Source organism: Nansenia antarctica, assembly GCF_963989245.1.
Source record: "Nansenia antarctica genome assembly, chromosome: 14".
Classification (NCBI taxonomy): Eukaryota; Metazoa; Chordata; class Actinopteri; order Argentiniformes; family Microstomatidae; genus Nansenia; species Nansenia antarctica.
The window spans coordinates 23,660,376-23,682,859 of record NC_137684.1 but is presented as its reverse complement, the minus strand read 5'-3'; the positions used below and the strand labels follow the sequence as shown (position 1 = coordinate 23,682,859).

At 50.7% G+C, this 22,484-nt stretch overlaps 1 protein-coding gene across 2 annotated transcripts in view; it reads right to left on the bottom strand.

Moving 5' to 3' along the window:
* Positions 1-22,484, bottom strand: part of bicd1a (bicaudal D homolog 1a) — a gene marked incomplete at both ends in the record, with an annotated part of 40,316 nt that overhangs the window by 1,985 nt on the left and 15,847 nt on the right. The window contains 6 exons of one of the 2 annotated variants that reach the window (XM_080545292.1): positions 2,228-2,444; positions 2,879-3,030; positions 4,054-5,280; positions 8,851-9,351; positions 10,271-10,423; positions 14,439-14,651. In XM_080545292.1, the coding sequence (XP_080401418.1) occupies positions 2,228-2,444; positions 2,879-3,030; positions 4,054-5,280; positions 8,851-9,351; positions 10,271-10,423; positions 14,439-14,651 (2,463 nt within the window). Of the gene's footprint in view, positions 1-1,759; positions 2,445-2,878; positions 3,031-4,053; positions 5,281-8,850; positions 9,352-10,270; positions 10,424-14,438; positions 14,652-22,484 lie in introns of those variants that run through there. The other variant, XM_080545291.1, reaches the window with a different exon arrangement.

The window sequence follows — 22,484 nt, the reverse complement described above, 5'->3', positions numbered from 1 at the left end:
CGAGTTCCTTTCGGTTCTTTAGATCTCGGGTCTTAGTACTGACAGTCTGACCACTGTCTCTTTATGCTCCAGGGCCTCGACCCGGTTATCCACCTGCCTTCTTGCCTGCCTGCACGCACTACCCTGCCTACCTACCCTACCTACCCTGCCTGCCTGCCTGCCTGCCTGCACGCACTACCCTGCCTACCTACCCTACCTACCCTGCCTGCCTGCCTGCCTGCCTGCACGCACTACCCTGCCTACCTACCCTACCTACCCTGCCTGCCTGCCTGCCTGCCTGCCTGCCTGCCTGCACGCACTACCCTGCCTACCTACCCTACCTACCCTGCCTGCCTGCCCTGCCTGCCTGCCTACCCAACCTGCCTACCTACCCTGTCTACCTACCCTGCCTACCTACCCTACCTACCCTGTCTACCCAACCTGCCCTACATGCCCTGTCTGCCTGCCTCTCCTGCCTGCTGGCCCTTCCCTGTCTTCCATACCACCCTGCCCTTCCTCGTCCCCTGCTATTCCATTATTCCATTCCCTATTATTTCATACATGTGTCCTGACTCTGTGTTCTGCGCCTGGGTTCATTAGCTCTAACCGTAACAGATTGTGGCGTGAGCAGGAAGTCTGGTCTGTCCATTCTGAGTCAAGGCCAATTGAGACAAGCGGAGGGGGAATCCTGTCAAATGCTTTTTGCTCCAGAGGTTTGGACAATTGAAGATTAACATTAAGGCATGCCTTGACATAGTTAATTAATCATTGGGAAATGCAAACCACAATGATTTCTTAGAATTGACTTGAACTGCTATGATCTGCAGCACTAAAAGCGTATTTAAAGATATATCTTTTAATACGCTTTTAGTGCTGCAGATCATACACTATTCAAGTACATTTTAAGAATATATATATATATATATACATATATATGCATATATCTGTAATTCCCTGAGTTTATACACTGACCTATGTTGGATTTAAAAATAAATAAATTCGGTGGCATATATTCATAATGGAGATAGAGTGAGTGGGTAATGTTTCAGTTGTAACTCAGTTAATAGGCCACTAGGGGGCACTATGGGTCAATGAGTCCCATAGCACACAGTGTAAACCTGCAGTCAGTCTACGAATTGGTAGAAATAGCAATGATTATATTGACTACAAACAAACGTTGTTACGCAAAGTGAATAAATAACACAGGCAATGACAACAACATGGGAAAATCAATAGCCTAACAATGTTAATAGCCAGTAGAAAATAATCAGGTTGTGCTCTAACAGTCGCAGTACAGCACTTAGCGTTCTACTCTAAAAGCTTTTAGTGTTTGTGTGCCAAGTATCATTCTTAAGGGCGATATATATATATGATGATACAACAACATCATCAAGTTGTATGGTATTCAATTAAATATTTCAAAGACATAAAACATTGTTTCTTAAATTAAACTTTATTGTTCATTAAAACTTCAGATTTCCCCACATTCATTTCTTGTCTAAGACCCGTGTACAGAGAAGGACGATAGTAACTGTGGTGCCCCATATGAGCCCAAACTTCCACACGAGGCAGCGCTCACAACAGGGCAAGACTGACTGTTGATCAGTGATCTCTCAAGATGGCAACAAAGCTTTTGGGCTCCTTCTCACAGCACATCCCTGAGAAGAGTCTCATAGTACCGTACTGCATTGTCAAGCCAGAGACAGGAAACCAGTCTGTCCTCCTCTCTGTGTCTCACCCAACACCCAACTCCCCCACCCAACTGAACTCAACCAGAGAGTCAGGGCTGGGGCTGCTGGGAACTGTAGGCACGAGGGACAGGTGTTCTGGGAGGCGTGGCCAGAGCGGAGAACCGCGTGGAGTCTTTAGGGGTACGAGTTCTCGCCGTGGGCGAGCGGTAGGGAGACGCGGGGGCGGAGCTCGAGTAACCGTGACACCCGACACCGGAGGTGTCTTGACTCTGAACGAGCCGTCTGAACTCTAGACTCAGGGCCTGGGGGTCAATGAGGAAGGTCTGGGTGCCCAGACACCACTCGGGGTGACCCAGGGGAGGCAGGGCCGAAGCCTGGGACGACTGGCCTGCGTCCGAGGCCGAGGTCCAGGGGGTGGAGGACAGGGGCAGCTCCAGGGAGGGAGGACTGAGGCTGAGGTGGTTCAAGGAGGTGTGGTGGGAGCTGTGGGTGGTCAGGGGGGGGCTGTGTATCAGGGTGGGGCTAGGGGGGGCGGTGAGGGCGGCTCGTCTACTTACTTTGGGCGGGCTGCTCTTGAGCTTGGGCACCTTGGCGCCGCCGCGGCCGCCCCGGCTGACCTGCTCGTGGTCGAACTCCAGGTCCTCCAGGCGCTGGGTGAGGGCCAGCTTCTGCTGGATGGCCATGCGCAGGAGGGAGTTGAGGGTCTTCTTCTCGTCTTCCGCCGCCGCCAGCTGCCGCTGCATCTCGTCCAGCTGGGTCACGTACTCGTCACACCTGAGAGAGGGAGGGAGGGAGAGAGGGGGGGGGGAGAGAGAGAGAGAGAGAGAGAGAGAGGGAGAGAGAGAGGGAGAGAGAGAGAGGGAGAGAGGGAGAGGGAGAGAGAGAGAGGGAGAGAGGGAGAGGGAGAGAGAGAGGGAGGGAGAGGGAGAGGGAGAGGGAGAGAGAGAGAGAGAGAGAGGGAGAGAGAGAGGGAGAGAGAGAGAGGGAGAGAGAGAGGGAGAGGGAGAGAGAGAGAGAGAGGGAGAGAGAGAGAGAGGGAGAGGGAGGGAGAGAGAGAGAGGTAGAGAGAGGGAGGGAGAGAGAGGGAGAGAGGGAGAGAGAGAGGGAGAGAGAGAGAGGGAGAGAGAGGGGGAGGGAGAGAGAGAGATTTGCAAATCTCCATTCCAATTGGCTGCTGCAGATGTCTTCCCAGAATCCCCCTCACTCACCTGGTGGCGAACATGGCCCTGAGCGAGGAGAAGGTGGCGGCGTCTTCCTTCAGGGCCTTCAGCTCGTTCCTCAGCTTCATCATGGTCTCCGTCACCATGCACTTCTCGTTCTCATACTTGCTCTTCAGATTAGCCAGCGCAACCTCTGCTGTCTGGATTAGGGGAGAATTGGATTAGAGTTCGTGACGTTAGAATTATAAGGTTCTATCTCCATTTTTGTCAAAATTGAGCTTTTTACATAATCTGATCCATTAGGTGTTTATTAACGCCTGTGTGGTGTTATTTTTTTTAATGTTGACATTTTTTTGTTAGTAATTCATAAAATACAAAGGTTCCATCTCACGGAACATAATGGAATGTAAAAACGTTGACGCTCAATATCTCTGAACTACCCTAGACGGAGATAGAACCGTATAATTCTAAACTCACGAATTGGATTAGAGTTGGCTACGATGTGTTATATGTAGGCTAATCCCGGATTATAAAACAGGCGAAATCTCTGAAAAAAAAACAAAAAAACAGAGGGTTTTAACCTAGTGTTAAAATGCTCAATGTCAATTAATATTATACGGTATTTAAACTATTACAGTATTGCAGTACTATAGTACAGTGGAAAAGCTGTGGTGACATCATCCACAGGTACAGAACCCTGCAAGTCCCGGGTCTCACACTGAACAGACTGAGATTATACGGTATATGTATACACTCACCGCCGGCCACTTTATTAGGTACACCTTTTCAACTGCACGTTAACGCAAAGATCTAATCAGCCAATCATGTGGCACACGACCATCTCTAGGGGTAACAGAGAATGGTCCGAAAAAGAGAAAATATCCAGTGAGCGGCAGTTCTCTGGGCGAAGATTGGTGGTGGTGGTGTAATGGTGCGGGGGGGATATTTTCTTGCCACAAATCTTCAGCCACTGTGTGATGTTAGAATGTCAACATGGACCAAAATCTTGAGGAATGTTTGAGGAATGTTTCCAGCACCTTGTTGAATCTATGCCACGAAGAGGCAGTTCTGAATGCAAAAGAGTGAATCCAACACGGTACTAGAAAGGTGTACCTAATAAAGTGTCCTAATAAAGTGTCTTTCTATCTGAATAGAATAGAATCAAATAGAATAGAATACTTCACTATCTGTACAGAGGTTCTCTCTGCCTCTCTCTCTCTCACCTGTTTGTTAGCCTTGAGCACCAGTCTGAGCGTGGCTATCTGCTCTCTCTTGGTGCTGAGGAGGGACTTGAGCTTGAGGATCTCCTCCATGCAGGCCTCCTTGTCCTTGTCAAACATGGGCGCCAGCTCCCTGGCGGCCGCCCTCTGCCGGGACAGCTGGAGGGAGCGGTCCACCGCCCTCTGCAGGTGCCTGATCTGGTCCCTGATGATGGCGTTCAGGTTGTAGATGTTCATGGGCTCCTTACGCAGTTCCCCGCCCACCTCGGGCACGGGGGACGAGGAGGGGGAGGAGGAGGAGCCTCCGTTGATGAGCGGCGAGCCCATGGGGGTACGGGTGGGGCTCTGCTGGCTGGCCGGAGACTCCCTGCCCTCCTTGGCCCCCGGCCCCCCGTTCTCGCTGGGAGGGGGGTCCTTGGAGGGGGAGTCCATGGGGCTACGAGGGTTAGCTTCGGCGGGGGGGGGCGGCCCCCCTCCTACCCCGGCCATCTGAGCCAGGCGTCGCGCCAAGCGGGGGGACAGGAGGGCGCGGGGGTCCTCGGGGCCCTTGAGGCTGCCGCCGCGGGTGACCCTGCTCTGCCGGTAGTAGTCCAGCATGACCCGGTTGGGCGTCTCGTTGTTGCACAGGCACACGTGGTGGTAGAGCTGCGCCAGCTCCTCGCTGAAGGTCACCAGCTCGTCCTGCGCCGCGTTCAGCATGCCGTGGCTCTCGCTGGCCACGCCGGCCGCGCCCCGCAGCTCCGCCTCCAGGTGGGCCACCCTCTCGCGGCCCTCCCGGCAGCTCCTCTCCAGGCCGCTCACCTGCTCGTCGAGCGCCCGCACCTTGCCGTCGATGCGGCCGCGGTCCTCCCCCCGGCACTCCGCGCACCGGCTGTGCTTCTCCTTCAGGGCCTTGAGCTCGGCCTTCAGGTCGATCACCTCAGTCACCGCCACCTTGTACTTACACTCCAGGATCTCCATGCCGTGGACGTCCACCTCGTAGTCGTGGCCGACTCGGCCGCCCCCGCCGCCGCCGTTGCTAGGGGAGGGGGTGTCGTTGTCGGGCTTCTCGCTCTCCTGGGCGTCGTCCAGCTCCTTGCTGCTGTTGCTGTGGAGACGCTTCATGGTGTTGACGCGCTCGGTGAGGCGGTGGACCCGCTCGTGCTGCTCCGCCAGGGCGCCCTGCGTGTGCTGCAGCTGCGTCTGGGACTCCTGCAGGGTCATCAGCAGGCTGGCTTTCTCACGCTCCACCTAGTGGACGGGAGGAAACACAGCAACGGCAGCACTTAAGTTCACAGTCCAGAAATGATTTTTTGGGGGATTAATCATAACAAGCATCACGAGGCACCAGTGGTTTGTGACAAAAACAATTGTATGGAACTAAAATAACTATTGTTGCTACAGAATTTCAGAGTGAATAGGCACTGTAGGTTCCTTTAAAACACAACAACAACAGTTCAGTATGGCCAGGTTACCTTTAACATTTACATTTTTGGCATTTAGCAGACGCCTTTATCCAAAGCGACTTACAACAAATACAAGGTTACCTAAGCTAAGCACAATCTCCACAACACAGGACGACCCAAAAGATGAGTGTAAATACAGTGTAAATACAGGGTAAATACAGTAAAAGTTCAGCTACAGTGTGTTGAAGGATACTTCTAACATGCAAATCAGTGGAATGGACGCGCTTCACGGCGTTGAGGCTTATATGGCCGTGAAGTGCCATGTCACAAAGTCATTTAAGTCAAGTGTTGTTTAATTAGCTTTTTGATCAGTCATCGTATCAGAGGAGTCAGCCAAGCGGGCCGGCCTGCACTGAGACGCTAAAACCCCATCGATCTAAAACCTCCCTTCTGGAGAACGCCCAAGGATGGAAACACAGGAACAAAGGATATAAATAAATAAACAAAGTTCAGAAGCGATCGACGAGCGAAACTTTCAATGAATTCAGCAGAATGGTACTATACCTGCTGGCTAGTCCCGATGAGCCTCCTCTTTAGATACTAAATACGCCCTGTCCAACTAGGATGTGTGTGTGTGTGTGTGTGTGTGTGTGTGTACCTGTGTATGTGTATGTGTGTGCGTGTGTGTGTGCGTGTGTATGTGTGTGAGTGTGTGTGTGTGTGTGTGTACGTGTGTATGTGTGCGTGTGTACGGTATGTGTATGTGTGTGTGTGTGTGTGTGTGTGTGTGTGCGTGTGTGTGCGCATGAGTGCGCATGTGTGTGTCAGATTTCACCCATTAGCACTGCACCACAGGCCAGGTGAGCTGATGAACACCCCAGAGTGATGTGTCAGTGTGTTTCTCCTTCTGGGTGGGAAACTAGACCCTGCAGTCTGCTCTACGCTTCAGGACATGAGAGAGTAAGAGTAAGAGAGAGAGAGAGAGAGAGAGAGAGAGAGAGAGAGAGAGAGAGAGAGAGAGAGAGAGAGAGAGAGAGAGAGAGAGAGAGAGAGAGACAGAGGCAGAGACAGAGAGAGAGACAGAGAGAGAGACAGAGGCAGAGACAGAGAGAGTGACAGAGAGAGACAGAGGCAGAGAGAGAGACAGAGAGAGAGACAGAGGCAGAGACAGAGAGAGAGACAGAGAGAGAGGCAGAGAGACAGAGAGAGAGACAGAGACAGAGAGAGAGACAGAGGCAGAGAGAGAGAGAGGGGCAGAGACAGAGAGAGAGACAGAGAGAGAGACAGAGAGAGACAGAGACAGAGACAGAGACAGAGAGAGAGACAGAGAGAGACAGAGACAGAGACAGAGACAGAGAGAGAGACAGAGAGAGACAGAGACAGAGACAGAGACAGAGAGAGAGACAGAGGCAGAGACAGAGACAGAGAGAGAGACAGAAAGAGAGACAGAGAAACATGTAATTAAAGCTAACAACATTAAACTGAATGAAGTTTAATGAACACTTGTACGGAGCGGATTTAGACGTCAGCATACTCAGGATGACAAATTAATCCCCCCCGCTGTGAAATGCAAGCCGCTTAGACATTTAAGGGAGGCCAACGTTTCATCAACCGTTTCCCCACAGACATCAGCTGACAAACAAACATGTAGGTTTTCTATTTGTGTTGTAGCCAAAATGTTTCTCAAACAATGACAGCTCTCCCTGTGTGTGGTTTTCCCAGTTAGTGTGTGTGTGTGTGTGTGTGTGTGTGAGAGAGAGTGTGTGTGTCTGTGTGTGTGTGTGTGTGTGTGTGTATGTGTGTGTGTGTGTACGCGTGTGTGTGTTCGTTTGTGTATGTACGTGTGTGTGTGTCTGTGTGTGTGTGTGTGTGAGAGAGAGTATGTGTGTCTGTGTGTGTGTGTGTGTGTGTGTGCGTGCACACGTGTGTGTGTTTGTGTGGCTGTTGTCCCTGTGGGGGCTTCTATTCCTGTCCCCTGTCGCTAAGCAGAGGGGCGTGACGGTACACACACACACACACACACACACACACACACACGCACACACTCACACACTCCCTGTCTGTCCGCTCTCCTCTGCATCAGCTGCCCGGCGCTGCGGCTCTCTGACACTAATCTCCCTGACACGTCTCCCTATGGCACACGCCGTTCACCCCTGCACCGCACCGCAACACTCTGCCCCTCTCGTCATAGGGTAAACACACACACACACAAATGGCTAAGAAACTATTTACAGTAAGCCATGTCAGACACAGTCATGGTCACTAACTTGGTCTTTTAGAGAAAGAAACAAACATCACTGTCATCATGTTGATGATGGCCGCAACCAGTACTCAAGTTGTAAAAGAAAGTCAGGGGGGATGGGGGATTTTATCATATGGGGACAATTTTTGCATCCCCACAGCGTCAGTGACTTCAGTGTCAGTGACTTGGTAAAAATGTCACTGCATGTGTGCGTGCCCCCTCGCCCACAGTATTTTACTCAATATGCGCAAAACTAAATGTTGAAATAGCAGTAATACCACGTTCATTGATAAAATGACATACGGGATGGAAAGGGGGGATGGCAGTTTTAGAAGGGGGATGATTTTGAGCGTTTTTATTTCAGGAGGGATGCCATCCCCCCTCATCCCCCCTCATCCCCCCTCAACTCGAGTGCTGGCCGCAACTATACCACCACCAAAATGAGACAAGATGCACTGCCACAAATCTTGATCTGATAACAAAATACAACTGACCAAGGGGAGATACCTGAAAGTAGTTTGGGCTATACTCAGGATGCTATATTCTCGAAACCTCTACAACTAATCTGCAATTTCAATCATTTGAAGTAGCCTATACCTGCATGACATCAACAATTGCATCAAGAATAATTTAAATAAATTACATATTGTGAATGTATATTTGATATGATGTGCTTATTTCCATGCATCTATGCCTCTGCATTGCTCGCTTCAAGTGAGCCCCTGAAACTGTGGCTGACGGTACAGAGACCCTACGGCGCTGGTGACACTGGATGACAGTGTTGGTATGGTTGGGCCGTGAGGGGGTCGATACGCACTAGCTGTGTAAACAGCAGTCTTCTCCTCTCTAAGTAAACTACATTGATTACCTCAGTGGGAATCAGGAAGGTAATCAGCTAGAGGGGATCGACATACCGATACTCCCTAAGACCCCCTAAACAACCTCCCAGGGAAATTGACTTGGTGTCGATAGAAACACTGAATGTAATGAAACAGATGATATCGTAACGTCCGATGGTGAAAATGCATCGTGTGCTTTTAAGATACTTTTAATCTATTTCATGTTACCGACGACAACACATTTAACCATTAGAGAGGAGCACCCCTACAGCCTAGGCTGTATTGAACCCTAGCGGGGGAAGAAACCCCCCACCCACCGCCCCCCATGACCCACCTGCAGGAGCTGCTGTTTCAGCTTCTGCATCTCCGACAGATTGAGTTCGCTGAACAGGTCCGACACCGGCAGCAGCCCCTCCCCCTTCCGGCCGGGGCGGTACTCCCCGTTCATCTTCACCAGCCCCGTGACTCCGACCCCGTTCAGGTGGCCGTTGCAGCGGTTGCTGTCCTCGCCTCCTCCGTTGCCGTTGGCGGTGGTGGGCGAGGTACCCGTGCCGTTGCTGCTCGCCTCCTCGGGGAACTTGAGGCCGTCCACGGCGGTGAGCGCCAGGTGGGCGCCGGCCCCGTACACCACGCTGTCGCTCAGGCTGATGTGGTGGGCCAGCTCCTTCCTCAGGCTGTTCTTCTGCTCCCGCTCGCTCTTCAGGGCGTCCAGGGCCTCCTCCAGCTGGCCCTCGGAGATGTCCTTCAGACGCAGCGCGTCCTCCAGCTGGCTGTTCAGCAGCACCGTCTCCTCCTCCAGCACCTTGATCTCGTGCTTCAGACCCTCGTACTCCACCTGGGGGAGACGGACAGAGGGACGGAGGGACGGAGGGACAGAGAGACAGAGGGACAGAGAGACAGAGAGACAGAGGGACAGAGGGACAGAGGGACAGAGGGACAGAGGGACAGAGAGACAGAGGGACAGAGGGACAGAGGGACAGAGGGACAGAGGGACAGAGAGACAGAGGGACAGAGAGACAGAGGGACAGAGGGACAGAGAGACAGAGGGAGAGAGAGACAGAGAGACAGAGAGACAGAGGGACAGAGAGACAGAGAGACAGAGGGACAGAGAGACAGAGGGACAGAGGGACAGAGGGACAGAGGGACAGAGAGACAGAGGGACAGAGAGACAGAGGGACAGAGAGACAGAGGGACAGGAGGACAGAGAGACAGAGGGACAGAGGACAGAGGGACAGAGAGACAGAGGGAGAGAGAGACAGGAGGACGGGACACAAACAGAGGAGAGGGTTAAGTCATATCGATAAGTCATATGTTTATGTTAGGATTCAGTTCAGTTAAACTGCCGTTTTATGTCATAAAATGGAATAAAAAATATGTTTTTGGGGTATGTAATATATTGTGTGTGATTCTATCACAGAGACTGCCAATGGCCCCGGGCCTGAGCTAGATTACTCTTCCTGCTACGACTGGTGGATTGATGATTCGCTTGCTTAGTCAAATGTATTGATTGTAAGTCGCTTTGGAATAACGCGTGTGCAAAATGGCCAACAATGGAAATGATTGTGCAAGCGTTACTGTAAGACTTGCCCGAGGATGACTACGTGTGAGGTAAGCCTTAATGGGGATGACAGAGAGAGAGAGAGGTGGTGGAGGTAGACATCACAGGACAGGCTCATTGTAAGGCATCGATAGCTGAGTCAGTGCAGTGGGCCGCTGGGGTGACGGAGGTCATGGTGTTGGGGGGCGGTGCTGACCTGGTTCTGTTTGAGGGTGGACACTAGCTTCTGCAGGGTGATGTTCTCCTCTTCCAGCTCCGTGTAGTCCTGCAGGAGGCGCGCCTCTCTGAACTTGTACTCCCTGATCTCCTCCCTCATACCTCTGCGCTGGAGCTCCAGCATCTCGTTACTCTGCGACACACACACACACACACACACACACACACACACATAAGCATGCACACACACACATACACAAGCACGCACACATACACACACACACACACATATAAGCACGCACACACACACACACACACACACACACACACACATACATACACACACACACACACACACACACACGCACGCACACACACAGGAGACAGGGAGAGGAAGTCAGGTTATATGTTTGAAACAATCATAACGCGTCATAAAGTTTTTACTATGCAGTGAAATACATGGATGAGTTTGGTGCTGCTGGATCTTAAGCCCCAGTCCAGAGACCATCAAACACACACACACACACACACACACACACACTCACACACACACACACACACACACACTCTCACTATCTCTGCTGATGCCCTGATGATGATGATGAGGCAATCTATAGTTCAGAGACTCTTCGAAGACTCTTCACGAATTGCTTCGCCTGAGTAGAAAGCAGAGAGTCAGCATTCTCACTCTCTTTGCTAGATCATTCCTTTTGGCCGATTGCAGCCGGCACCCAAACACAGACACAGAGATCTGCAGAGCAGCCCCGGTAGATCGGATGATATATGGATTGGAGAGATTCCAGTAGTGACCACAAATGTGATAAATCTGGAGGATGTGTTACAACGCAGGGGAGATGAAGAGGCTCAGCGAAAGCGCAGCATTTCCTTACACCTGTAAAACGTCACGACTTTACATGAAAGCAAGAAGGCCACTTTAACACTGAGATATGCTACGGCTCCAGTTCCCATCCCTTCAAAAGGAGTCTGGTCCAATTTTCTGCAGACAGGAATAAAGTATAGGGAATCCTGCAGTAAGAGCATTGGCTATAAAGCATTGGGCTTTATAGCCAATAAATCTGCATGGATTTCCAGTGCAGCAGCCTTGAGGGCATGGCTCTGTCTGTGGCTGGGGATAGGCTGGCAGGACGGGCCGTTTCTGTGTATCCTGAAAACTATCCATCATTTATAATGAAGTCCAAACATGTCTAGCAGAATCCCTCTGTTACTAGACAGAGCAGAGAAGAGAAGCTTCCCGTATTTATACAGTGTAATAACTCAGACTTGAGTGTGTGTGTGTGTGTGTCTGTGTGTGTGTGTGTGTGTGTGTGTGTGAGTGTGAGTGTGAGTGTGTGTGTGTGTGTGTGTGAGTGTGTGCGTGTGTGTGTGTGTGTGTGAGTGTGAGTGAGTGTGTGTGTGTGTGTGTGTGAGTGTGAGTGTGTGCGCGTATGTGTGTGTGTGTGTGAGTGAGTGTGTGTGTGCGTGTGTGTGTGCTATTGTGTGTGTATGTGTGCATACCGTACAGTACCGTGTGTGTGCACATCTGTGTGTATACTGTATCTGTGTGTATACTGTACTGCACGGTTTCTCTCACTCATCGCTCCCCCTATGAGGAAGCTCAGCCATCTGTATCCTCTGATCTCTGATCAGTGCTCAGGGCTTCTTGTTTCCTCTCTCCTCAGTAAAGCTGCTGAGTTGCTCCCTGCCTGCCTGCCCGGCACAGTGCTCCCATATTCTATATATATACATGGCAGAAGTGCTGACTGACCCAGACCGTGGGCCGGGGCAAGCCCGAGGAAGCGCGAGCAGAAGAACAGCCTGAGGAAGGAGCTGGCCCACCACATCAGCCTGAGCGACAGCGTGGTTTACGGGGGCCGGCGCCCACCTGGCGTTCACCGCTGTGGACGGCCTCAACTTCCCCCGAGGAGGCGAGCAGCAACGGCACGGCCTCGCCCACCGCATGTTGTCATTGTCATGATCTGTGGTCGTATCGATCGAGGTACTTGATGATCGCAACCTTTTTCCCCAAACGGTTGTTTGTTGTCTCATTACATATTCATGCCAATGGCCCCGGGCATTAGGGATGAGCTGTGTATGAAGTCCAGGGAATTACGGGCCAATTATCTGTTGTGATTGTCTGTTGAGGCTGAGGTAATCAGGGGCTTCCAGGCTGACGCAGGGTCAGGGGCAGTGCAGCCCCCCCGACCACTGGCACTGACCCCACCATGGGACACAGGCCAACACGGCCTGGGAGTCACCGCACAGTACAGTGCAGCAGGCCGAGCAGTATTGTCCACAGTACAGTGCAGCAGGCCTAGACGTATTGTCCCCAGTAGCCCCAGTGCATCCAAAACAGATGCAGAATGATATACTGTTATTCTTATTCCTGATCCATATTATCTATGAATCTCTAGAATGGGTAAGAAGAGCTGCGCTCCGAGGCACAGAGGACAGTACAGCACACCAGAACAGCTACGGTATGATGTCTCCATCTTTTAGGTCTCCAAAGGGACAAAAACATCTCCTCCGCGATTCCCTTAAACTTCTAACACCTATCCTAATCACGAGAGAGCTGTGAGGAGAAAAAAAAACACAATCCAGTCAAAAAGGCTCCGCGTGCATCTTACACTGTTGGGTATGTTAACGGGCGCTCTCTCTACGCCTGCTAAATGCCCCAAAATGTAAACGTGATGTCTCTAAATGTCTCTATTTCAGTCACTTGCACCACACAGGCTGTTGAATACCATTCATTGCGGAAGGTTTCGTTGTCTCGCTGTGCTGTTTGATGGATCATATCAGGACCGCCTCCATCGCTCGCAGTACGTTATCTCACATGAGGGTTGCCGGTATTGGGTTGAAATACTGTTGATGTGAAAGTTCCTGGAGCTCCACATCCTCCGTCTGATGAGTTGCCATCAGACACCGCTGAGGCCTCTTGTTTGGCTAACAGCATCTGTCTGGCAAATTCAAGAGAGACTGCTGCTGATTACTCTGTCTGCACCACACGGGCTAATGAAGCCCACACAGGCAAACAACACCGCTAACGAACAGCATCAAAAGACCACAGGATCCGCCCCCCCCTCCCGCCGCCCGCCCGGTTCGCTAAGCAAACACTAGACAGCTGCGCGTGACGAGGGGATGTGTATGAGACTGTGTAATGGGCTTATGATGAAGACATCTCACACACACTTCACACACACACACTTCAGTCTGAAGATGAAAGGCCATCGCTTTTGTATCGCAGCCAAAATGTTCATTCAACATCAAGAGGGCCGTCCCTGCACAGCCTCGGTGATGATGATGATGATGATGAACAGTTCCATTGCCTGTAATGTAACCGTTCCGAGTGTTTGAGACTTTGCCTTTATTTAACGCACGATCGGACATCTTTGAAGTCTTAGCCAATATTTCCCTGTTTTCTATGGCGTTATTTTTCTTGACGAGGTACATTTTTGGAATGGTTGTTGGAGTCACAACTGAAGCAGACACAGTAACAAACCCACAGTGACTGAGCGTGAGTTCAGAGTGACCCCGGCATTCCTGCTAACAGCGAGTAGCTAATCTGACTGGTGAATGAGATGCTGCGTGCCCCCCTGGCTGAGGGGGGTGTGGGGGGGGTAGGGGTAGTGGGCTGGGTAGTTGGGGGGTGCGGCGGGGCCGGGGCGCTGTGTGATCAGAGACCCCTACGCCCAAACCCCCCCCCCCTCCCCCACTCACACACACCCCCCCACCCGGCTCGCTCAGAGCTGCACATGTGCCGAGCTCAGGGTATTTCTCTTATTCCCCAGCTTAGCACCGGATTTGCCCTCCACAATGGGGTCGTGGCCACAGCGTCTGACCCTGGCCCGAACCCCTGCCTCTTTGACTGCTGACACACGCACGCACAAACACACACACACACACACACACACACACACACACTCATGTACACACTCACGTACACACACACAGACACACACTCACGCACACGTACACACACACACACACTCATGTACACACACACATACACACACGTACACACACACACACACACACACACACACACACACACACACCCCTTCAGAGTGGGAGTGACCCCATGACCTCTAGATATCACACAGTAGAGAACCAACCACACATCCAACAGAGAGCCTATAGGCCAAGAGAGATCATGTTAGTGGGGACACACACACACACACACGTGGGGGTCCTGGGAGGGGCTAGGTGGTCACCTCTCGGAGCTCCTGATGCAGGGCGCCGAGCCTCTCGTTCTCGGCCTGGGAGTTGGAGGCGTCCGAGCGGCTGGTCTTCAGCTCCGTCTGCAGCTCCAGCACCCGGCCCATGTAGTACGCCTCCTTGGACGCCGACTCCTGCAGCAACGTCTCCTCGTTGGTCTCCCCGTCCTCCGCCACCTTGCGCTGGTTGGAGTAGGCCTGGCCGAACGCCTGGGGGAGGGAGGGGGAGGGAGGGAGGGAGGAGGGAGGGAGAGAGAGAGAGAGAGGGAGGGAGAGGGAGGAAGGGAGGGAGGGGAGAGAGAAAGAGAGAGGGAGGGAGGGTGGGGGGGGAGGGATGGAGAGAGAGGGAGAGAGAAAGAGACAGAGAGAGAGAGGGAGGGAGCGAGGGAGAGAGAGAGAGAAGTGTTAATGTCTCTGTCATCATCTCTACAAGGCGGGGTTGTAAACAAAGGGGAGGCTGTCAGTGTTTATGAATTATTCAGAATAATGCATATTTTGCAATTGAAAACATGTACCAAACACTTCGGAGGCGGTGTCGGAAGAGAGCATGACCCCTCGTCTCCACCAGGGGGATCTCTCTCTCTCTCCCACCCACCCACGCGGCACACCTGCAGGGCTGTCTGCCCCTCGAAGGTGTGTGAGATGATATTTCAGCCCTCTTGCTGTGATCAATAGACACCCTGTTCCCATTCTCCTGACACGGGTTTTCACGCCGCTCAGACCTGCCCTGTCATGACAAAGGATGCCTCGCTTGATTGAGGAAATCAACACAGCGGTGATCAACAGAAGAAATAACACCCCACAGGGGCCAGTGACCCCTGGAAATAAGCCATGTTGGAAAGGTGGATCCTGTTCGTAAAGGTTGTCACTATCGGGGCTGTGCTGCGAACCGAATGTTGTGTACACGGTCTAGTGCAGGAGTGTAGAGTACATGTGCGGTATTTCCACCAGGAACAAAGCCACATGTGTGGTTATTTCAAAATGGCTGCAGCAGTCTATAATCAATGGCTCCATAAAGACCTCCCGCTACCCTATCCCTCAGCAGGTCTACATGTAGGGTGTTACATGTCTGACAGTTACGCCTGAGAGGGGAGTACCGCAAGTCCCTTTCCATCACAGTGAAACTAATAGCAGGTGTTGGAGCCAAAAAGCTTTATATTATTATTTCTGGAAAACCTTTCTTGAATGGTATTTTGAAAGTGGTACTTTGGCCCATCTATCTAAAAGATAGAGATCTATATGATTTTTATTTTTAAATTGGGTCTCTCCCAATCTAAGGACAATATGGATTTCTCCTTGCTTGAGTTTGATGAGTCCTGACACGTGAGGGTGCGACACCGTTTTTCAACCACCGCCACTATCTAACACATCAGAGTAAGATTTGTTGTTACATCTTTTTGTTTGATCGAACATACAACATATTTTTCGTTATATTTCAATTCAGAGAACTTGATATTTTGCTTGATATAACTTTGCTACTGAGCTCAGATCGGGGATAGGCCCGACCTAGAAGAGACACACATACAAACATTGACACGCGTACATACCACACCACGCAAACATGTTAATTTTGTTTGTTACTTTGAATATAACTTTGGATTTTAAGACGACTTTGATTCATGGAAAGATTCGGAGTTTTGGTTGCAGACGGATTAACGAGAAACAACAGGTGCGTTGGAACCAACGCCCACTCATGCCAGGACGATGGTTAATTTGATAGACATGATAGCCATCACAGCAGGTGTAACTCTGAGGGGAGTAAACCTATTGTACATAACGCAATTTAATTCAAACTGAGTGTGTGTGTGTGTGTGTCTGTGTCTGTGTGTGTGTCTATCTGTGTCTGTGTCTGTGTGTATGTGTATGTGTATGTGTATGTGTATGTGTATGTGTGTGTGTGTGTGTGTGTATGTGTATGTGTATGTGTCTGTGTCTGTGTCTGTGTCTGTGTCTGTGTGTGTGTGTGTGTGTGTGTGTGTGTGTATGTGTATGTGTATGTGTATGGGTATGTGTATGTGTATGTGTATGTGTATGTGTATGTGTATGTGTCTGTGTCTGTGTCTGTGTCTGTGTCTGTGTCTGTGTCTGTGTCTGTGCGTGCATGCGTGTGTGCGTGCGTGCGTGCGTGTGGGTGTGTGTGCAAAACCCTAAAGACGATAATGTGCTTACTGGTCACTGAGAGCCTGAGGCTCACCTCCGGAGTAGAGCTCAGTGCCCAGGAGAGTCAGTGTTACTGGGCCAGTGAGACAGCTGAGAGGGGTCTGGTGATAACGAGGAAGAACCTGAGCTCATACCAAGAGGCTTACTGTATGTGGACGGTACTATAACCTTACTAAGATTCAGATATTATCTTCAGAATGACGCTTGACCTACAGTCACACACACACACTTTTCTCAAGCTCCTCCAAGGTACTGTGCGTTGTTCAGTGCCTCAGATCTATTGGCCAGTAGAATGACATTGCATCTGGTGATAACATGGAGAGAGGGGAGACAGGAAGAAGCTCTGGACTCTAAAACGGTAAGTGGACTGCACTTATATAGCGCCTTTATCCAAAGCGCTTTACAAACGGCCTCTCATTCACCCATTCACACACACATTCACACACCGATGGCGGCAAGCTACCGTGCAAGGCGCCGGCCCGGCCCGCTCACTGGGAGCAATTTGGGGTTCAGTGTCTTGCCCAAGGACACTTGGACATGTGGCCAGCCGGGGCTCGAACCGCCGTTCTGCCAACCTTGCGATCATTAGACGGCGGCTCTGCCTCCAGCACCACAGCCGTCCCACAGGACTCTAACGTCACTGTGCTGTGATAGTCTCAGTGGTGGTGCACCTTCCCTCAAGGACCATACCCTGCCGGAGTTCACCCCTAAGAGCTGGAGAGAGAGACTCTTCCGATCGTTTATTTAGTAATGCAAGACCATGGTATTTTTTTCCGACCCTAGCCGTAATCACCACAACATTTCCACAGAGAGATGACTCATTGATCGGATACAAGCCTGTGTATTATCGGACATGATGTCCCTTTCAAAGGGTTCCCGCTTCCGCTATGCACCATTTCTCCCCGCCACCCTTTACTGCCTATTTACTTTATTTCGGTTCACATCATGACAGTAAGTGTCGACTAAGCAGTGTGCTGCGTTTTGAGGTGCGTTTGTGGACATGGGTAATTTATCATGGTTCCATTCGTTCTGCTTCAGTACAGATCTTAATACCGTTCACTAGGGAAGGAGCCTGATGGAGGAAGTAGCCTCTTCGTCTCAGCGAAGGGGGAAAGCTGTTGTGAATTAAGGAGCAATCTTATGTTGCAAAATATGGTTTTATGTACACACACACACACACACACACGCACACACAATCTGATGTATCAGCCCATGAGAAGTTACCATTTTGGAGCATCTGTCATGTTTGATTGCATGTGTGGAGGAGATAGTGTTTGTGCATGTAACTCAGTATTTACTGTATTACAATGCTTTGCATTGCTATGTGTGTGTGTGTGTGTGTGCGTGTGCGTGCCTGTGTGTGTATTTGTGCAAGTGTGTGTGTATACAAGTGTGTGTGTGTGTGTGTGTGTGTGTAAGTGAGTGTACGTGTGTGAGGGCGGATGAGATAAAGGGAATTAACAGCAGGAGGGGTTTCCATTAGCCACGTCTGACAACTGATTCTACTTCCATCTCCACGGTAACCACGGAACGCTCCAGGGTGGGTGGCGGCGTTAAAAACCGACCACACAATGGAGCCAGTCAGCGATGATGACAGCAGTCATTCATAACGTCTCCTCTCACAGTCAGCGCCACTGAATAGACTGGAGACCCTTCTGTCATTGTCATTCAACCAGAAGCTACCTACGCTACAGATGACACAGAAAGAGTCACCTACTCCATTCAACTCTATCATCTCATCAGGGTGAAGTCGGTCCACTCCACACCATACTGTAGAGTAGACACTGATTGCCATACAGAGGGGTCGTTTGTTTTTTCCATCTGCTAACAGCGGTACTCGCATTACGTGGACAAAGCCGCAGACAAATGATGTTTGCCTAGGGATACCTAGACACCCACGGACAAATAATCAACACACACAAACAAATAAACAGAAGAAGAAGTCAGTCACCAAGGAGGTGCCGCTGTCTGGCAGTCACAAAAGACCCATTGATGTCTCTCTCTCTCTCTCTCTCTCTCTCTCTCTCTCTCTCCCTTTCTCTCTCCCTCTCTCTCTCTCTCACTCTCTCCCTCTCCTGGGAACCACTGAGTGATTCTGTTAGTGATTAGACGGGAGGCCCACTAGAACAAAAAGCTGTGAGTAATTCGGGATTGAGGAGGGTGAAGGGCGGCGCAGGCAGCTGGCAGTGTTGCATTGAGATGAAGGCCTGTCAACATTCACCCACCCAGGCTGGCAGGGGCTGGGGCCTGGGAGCAGGAGGCTGGAGGCCGGGAGCCTCGAGGCTGGCCTGGGCATCACTCTTGTGGGCCCCGCTAGCCACCCGCCCCACCCTCCCCCCTGGAGGACAGACAGCCAGACCTGGAGCAGGAGGATGGAAACTGGCCTGGCCCCAATCTCAGCCACCCCCCCCACTCTCCCAAGGCCGCCGTCTTGCCCCATCTTGGCTGTCTGGCCCCGGCGTTGGCTATGGGCAGGGGGGGGGAATCAACCCATCCAAACGTGTGTCTTGCTCACCCAATCAAAAGTTGAATTGTTGATATTCCGGGGGCGTGTTTGATATTTAATCGCATGTTTGTATTTACTGTAGGTCCGTATACTATGTCTACTTATCTACTTAGCACTGCCCATAACCATAGCCACCGCCGGCTTTGCTACCCACCCATCCCCCCCCTCCGCCCCACTGCCTGCCCACTAGCCTTGCTACCCCATACCCCCCCACCCCCTGGCCGCCCGCTGGTCTTGCTACCACAACCCCCAACCCCCCCTCCCTTTCCCCTGGAGGACAGGCAGACAGAGCAGGACTATGATGATTCAGTGATTCAGCACTGTTCATCCACATGGCTCTTGGATGCACAACAGGCGAGGCAGATGGTTTTTCTATCAAGCAGGCCCCTTCAGAGGGGCGGGCGTCCATCCGTCTTCAAAGCCCGTCCGCTCCCTCCATCTGCTTTCTGTTACCCTCCACTGAAATCATCACACTCTGCGCTCCGCTGCTCCCGCATGGGAAAGACCCGTGCTCCATCAGCTGTGTGAGACGCTGCGCTACTGTAAAAATAGCATCCTCATTACGTCTGTACTGTACAATGAAAAGCACAGTATGACATTTTTACATTTTTGTCATTTAGCAGACGCCTTATTCCAAAGCGACTTACAATCGATACATTTGACTAAGCAAGTGAATCCTCAATCCACCAGTCGTAGCAGGAAGAGTAATCTAGCCCAGGCCAGCGGCCACTGGCAGTCGTCGTGATAGAAGAAGAATGAATCATTTTTCTTTTCTTTTTTTAAGCTGACACTGGAGAAACAGTACAAGGGGGGCAGTAGACGTCTTAGGAGACACAGTATAGGGGGAAGCAGGTGTCTCAGGAGACGCAGTGCTGGGGGGAAGTAGATGTCTCAGGAGGAGCAGTTAAGGTGTAGCCTGAAGAGATGGGTCTTCAGTCTCCAATGGAAGATAGGGTATAATTAAATGCATACATACAGACATACAGACATACAGACAAACAGACATACATACATACATACATACATACATACATACATACAGTATGCTTACATGCAAACCCTCCAGTGCAATCTGCTATATCAGAAGGCCAATGACGATGAGTGCTACATCAAGAGTGATATGCTATGTCAGAAGGCACATGTCACGTCGACGATGTCGAAATGTGAGGATGTTTAAAGGGTAATGTAATCTCCCAGGGAGGGTGAGAGGAATACAGAGTTAATGAGGTATAGACTGAAAACCCCATCACAGATTCTAGCCTCAGGCTCCTGTCCTGGGCCTTCTGTGTCTCTCTGTCTGAGAGTAGAGGGCCTACAACAAAAGCAGCCCTCTTCTAGATATTCATCCCTGAGGTCAGGATCAAGAGCAGGCTGGTGTGTGTGTGTGTGTGTGTGTGTGTGTGAATGTGCAACCCCCCCTTCTCTGTGGTCCGACAGACGTGGTAGTATGTGGAGTGCCACCTTGAAATCCTTCCCCCCACCTGCGACAGATTCTAATGATTCTAATGTGAGCCGATGTGTGTGTGTGTGATGTGTTCAACATTGAACTCCTTCCCTCCCGTGAGGGCTGTGACAGACCCCTAATGAGGACTCGTGTGTGTGTGGTGTGTGTGTGTGCGACCGCAAATCCCTTCCCCCCCCCCCCTCCGAAACAGAACCTGACGAGGAGTCCCGGGACGGCCCCAGGCCATTTTTAGACACAATAGGGGCGCAGCAGGGACCGAACTGAACCACTTCTGCAACAGTGATTAATCTCCAACCCTAACCTCCATGGTAAAGCACTTCCATGGTCTACTAGGGAGAAACACACACACACACACACACACACACACGAGCATGAACTCCCTGGCCATGTCTTCTGACAACACCTGGGTGACAGGAGGAGCGTCTCAGCACACACAGGAGTATACAGAAGTACACTCAGGAGTAGAGTATATCAGAAGTACACAAACATAAAGAGAGCTCTTTCTGTAAAGAGGAGTGATAGTGACAAACACACGATACACAAACTAGAACTTTGACCAGTGTGGTGTTTTTTCTCTACAAAAGAAAGAGCTGTTGACTTCATTCACATCAACAAACACGAGGCCTCCAGGATATGAACAAAATATCACATCGGGATACGTTTGCTAGATATCGCGATGGCGATATATGAGTTGCTATACACCAAACACTCGGGCGAACACTTATTATTTCCACTGGACCAGGTTGAAAACAAGTGTCAAAGTTAAGAACAGTATCTGAATATGATAACCAATCTAATTTAATTATAGTGAGTCATACAGACAGGCACTACAAGCACTACTGGCCAGATGGTTGGCTCAGGGTCTGCGTTGGGGATTTCAGCACCACGGAGAGAGACACACGTACCACTGGGGAGCCATCCAGCTGTGAGCACCCTGAGGACGGCTGTGTGTGTGTGTGTGTGTGTGTGTGTGTGTGTGTGTGTGTTTGTGTGTTTGTGTGTTTGTGTTTGTGTGTGTTTTCGTCATTTAGATTTAGTGCATTATAGAGCAGTGTGCCGTGTGTGTGTGTGTGTGTGTGTGTGCAACTGTGTGTGTTGGGGTGTGTGTGTGTGTGTGTGTGTGTGTGTGTGTGTGTTTGTGTGTGTGTGTGTATGTGTGTGTGCCAGAGTATCTTCTTCTAAGCTTGTAATTGTAAGAGACGCATATTCAATTCAACATCTACTCGCAGGGTTTGCACTCACTCATAACTCATAAGAAGCATGTGTCAGGCTTTCATCCGTTCTCATTCATCCTCCATTGAGGTATATTTAATATTCAAGGTCCAGTAAGTAACATTCAAGCTTTCTAAAAGCGTCCTAATGTCCTTTCTAAACGTATTAGACGTGTGCATGCATGTGTGTGCACACACACACTTAATGATTAATGATCCCTTTCCTTTCATAGCATCACTTCTGGTACAGTTCAGTAGTGTCTCTGTCCAGACAAAGTCATCACAGCTGGGCTGTTACGCCATCGTGTCCAACAGCAGGATGGGCACAGAGCAGCTCTGCCAGGCTGCCAGGCTGAAACACCAAAGCCCTTAAAGAAACAAGGGCAGGCAGGCCAGGCTGCTTTAGTCCCAGGGCAGTGTGGGATACGTCAAACCTCCAGTCAGTTATACAGGAAGACAAACATCAGACAAACAAACTGGATGGATTGTTGTTCACTCTGTTTGACCAGGATACATAAAGACATGTTATGTTCTTTGGGATGTGTAATTCTTTCAGAAGGGGTGCAAGGTTTTAGCCCTAACCCAACAATTAATAGTTATTTAGAACGTTTTGTGGACAGAAACTCCAAAATGGATGGCCACCAGCACAGTACACACGTTCAAGAAGGTGGTGCCACACTTTACTGTAATGTACTTGAATT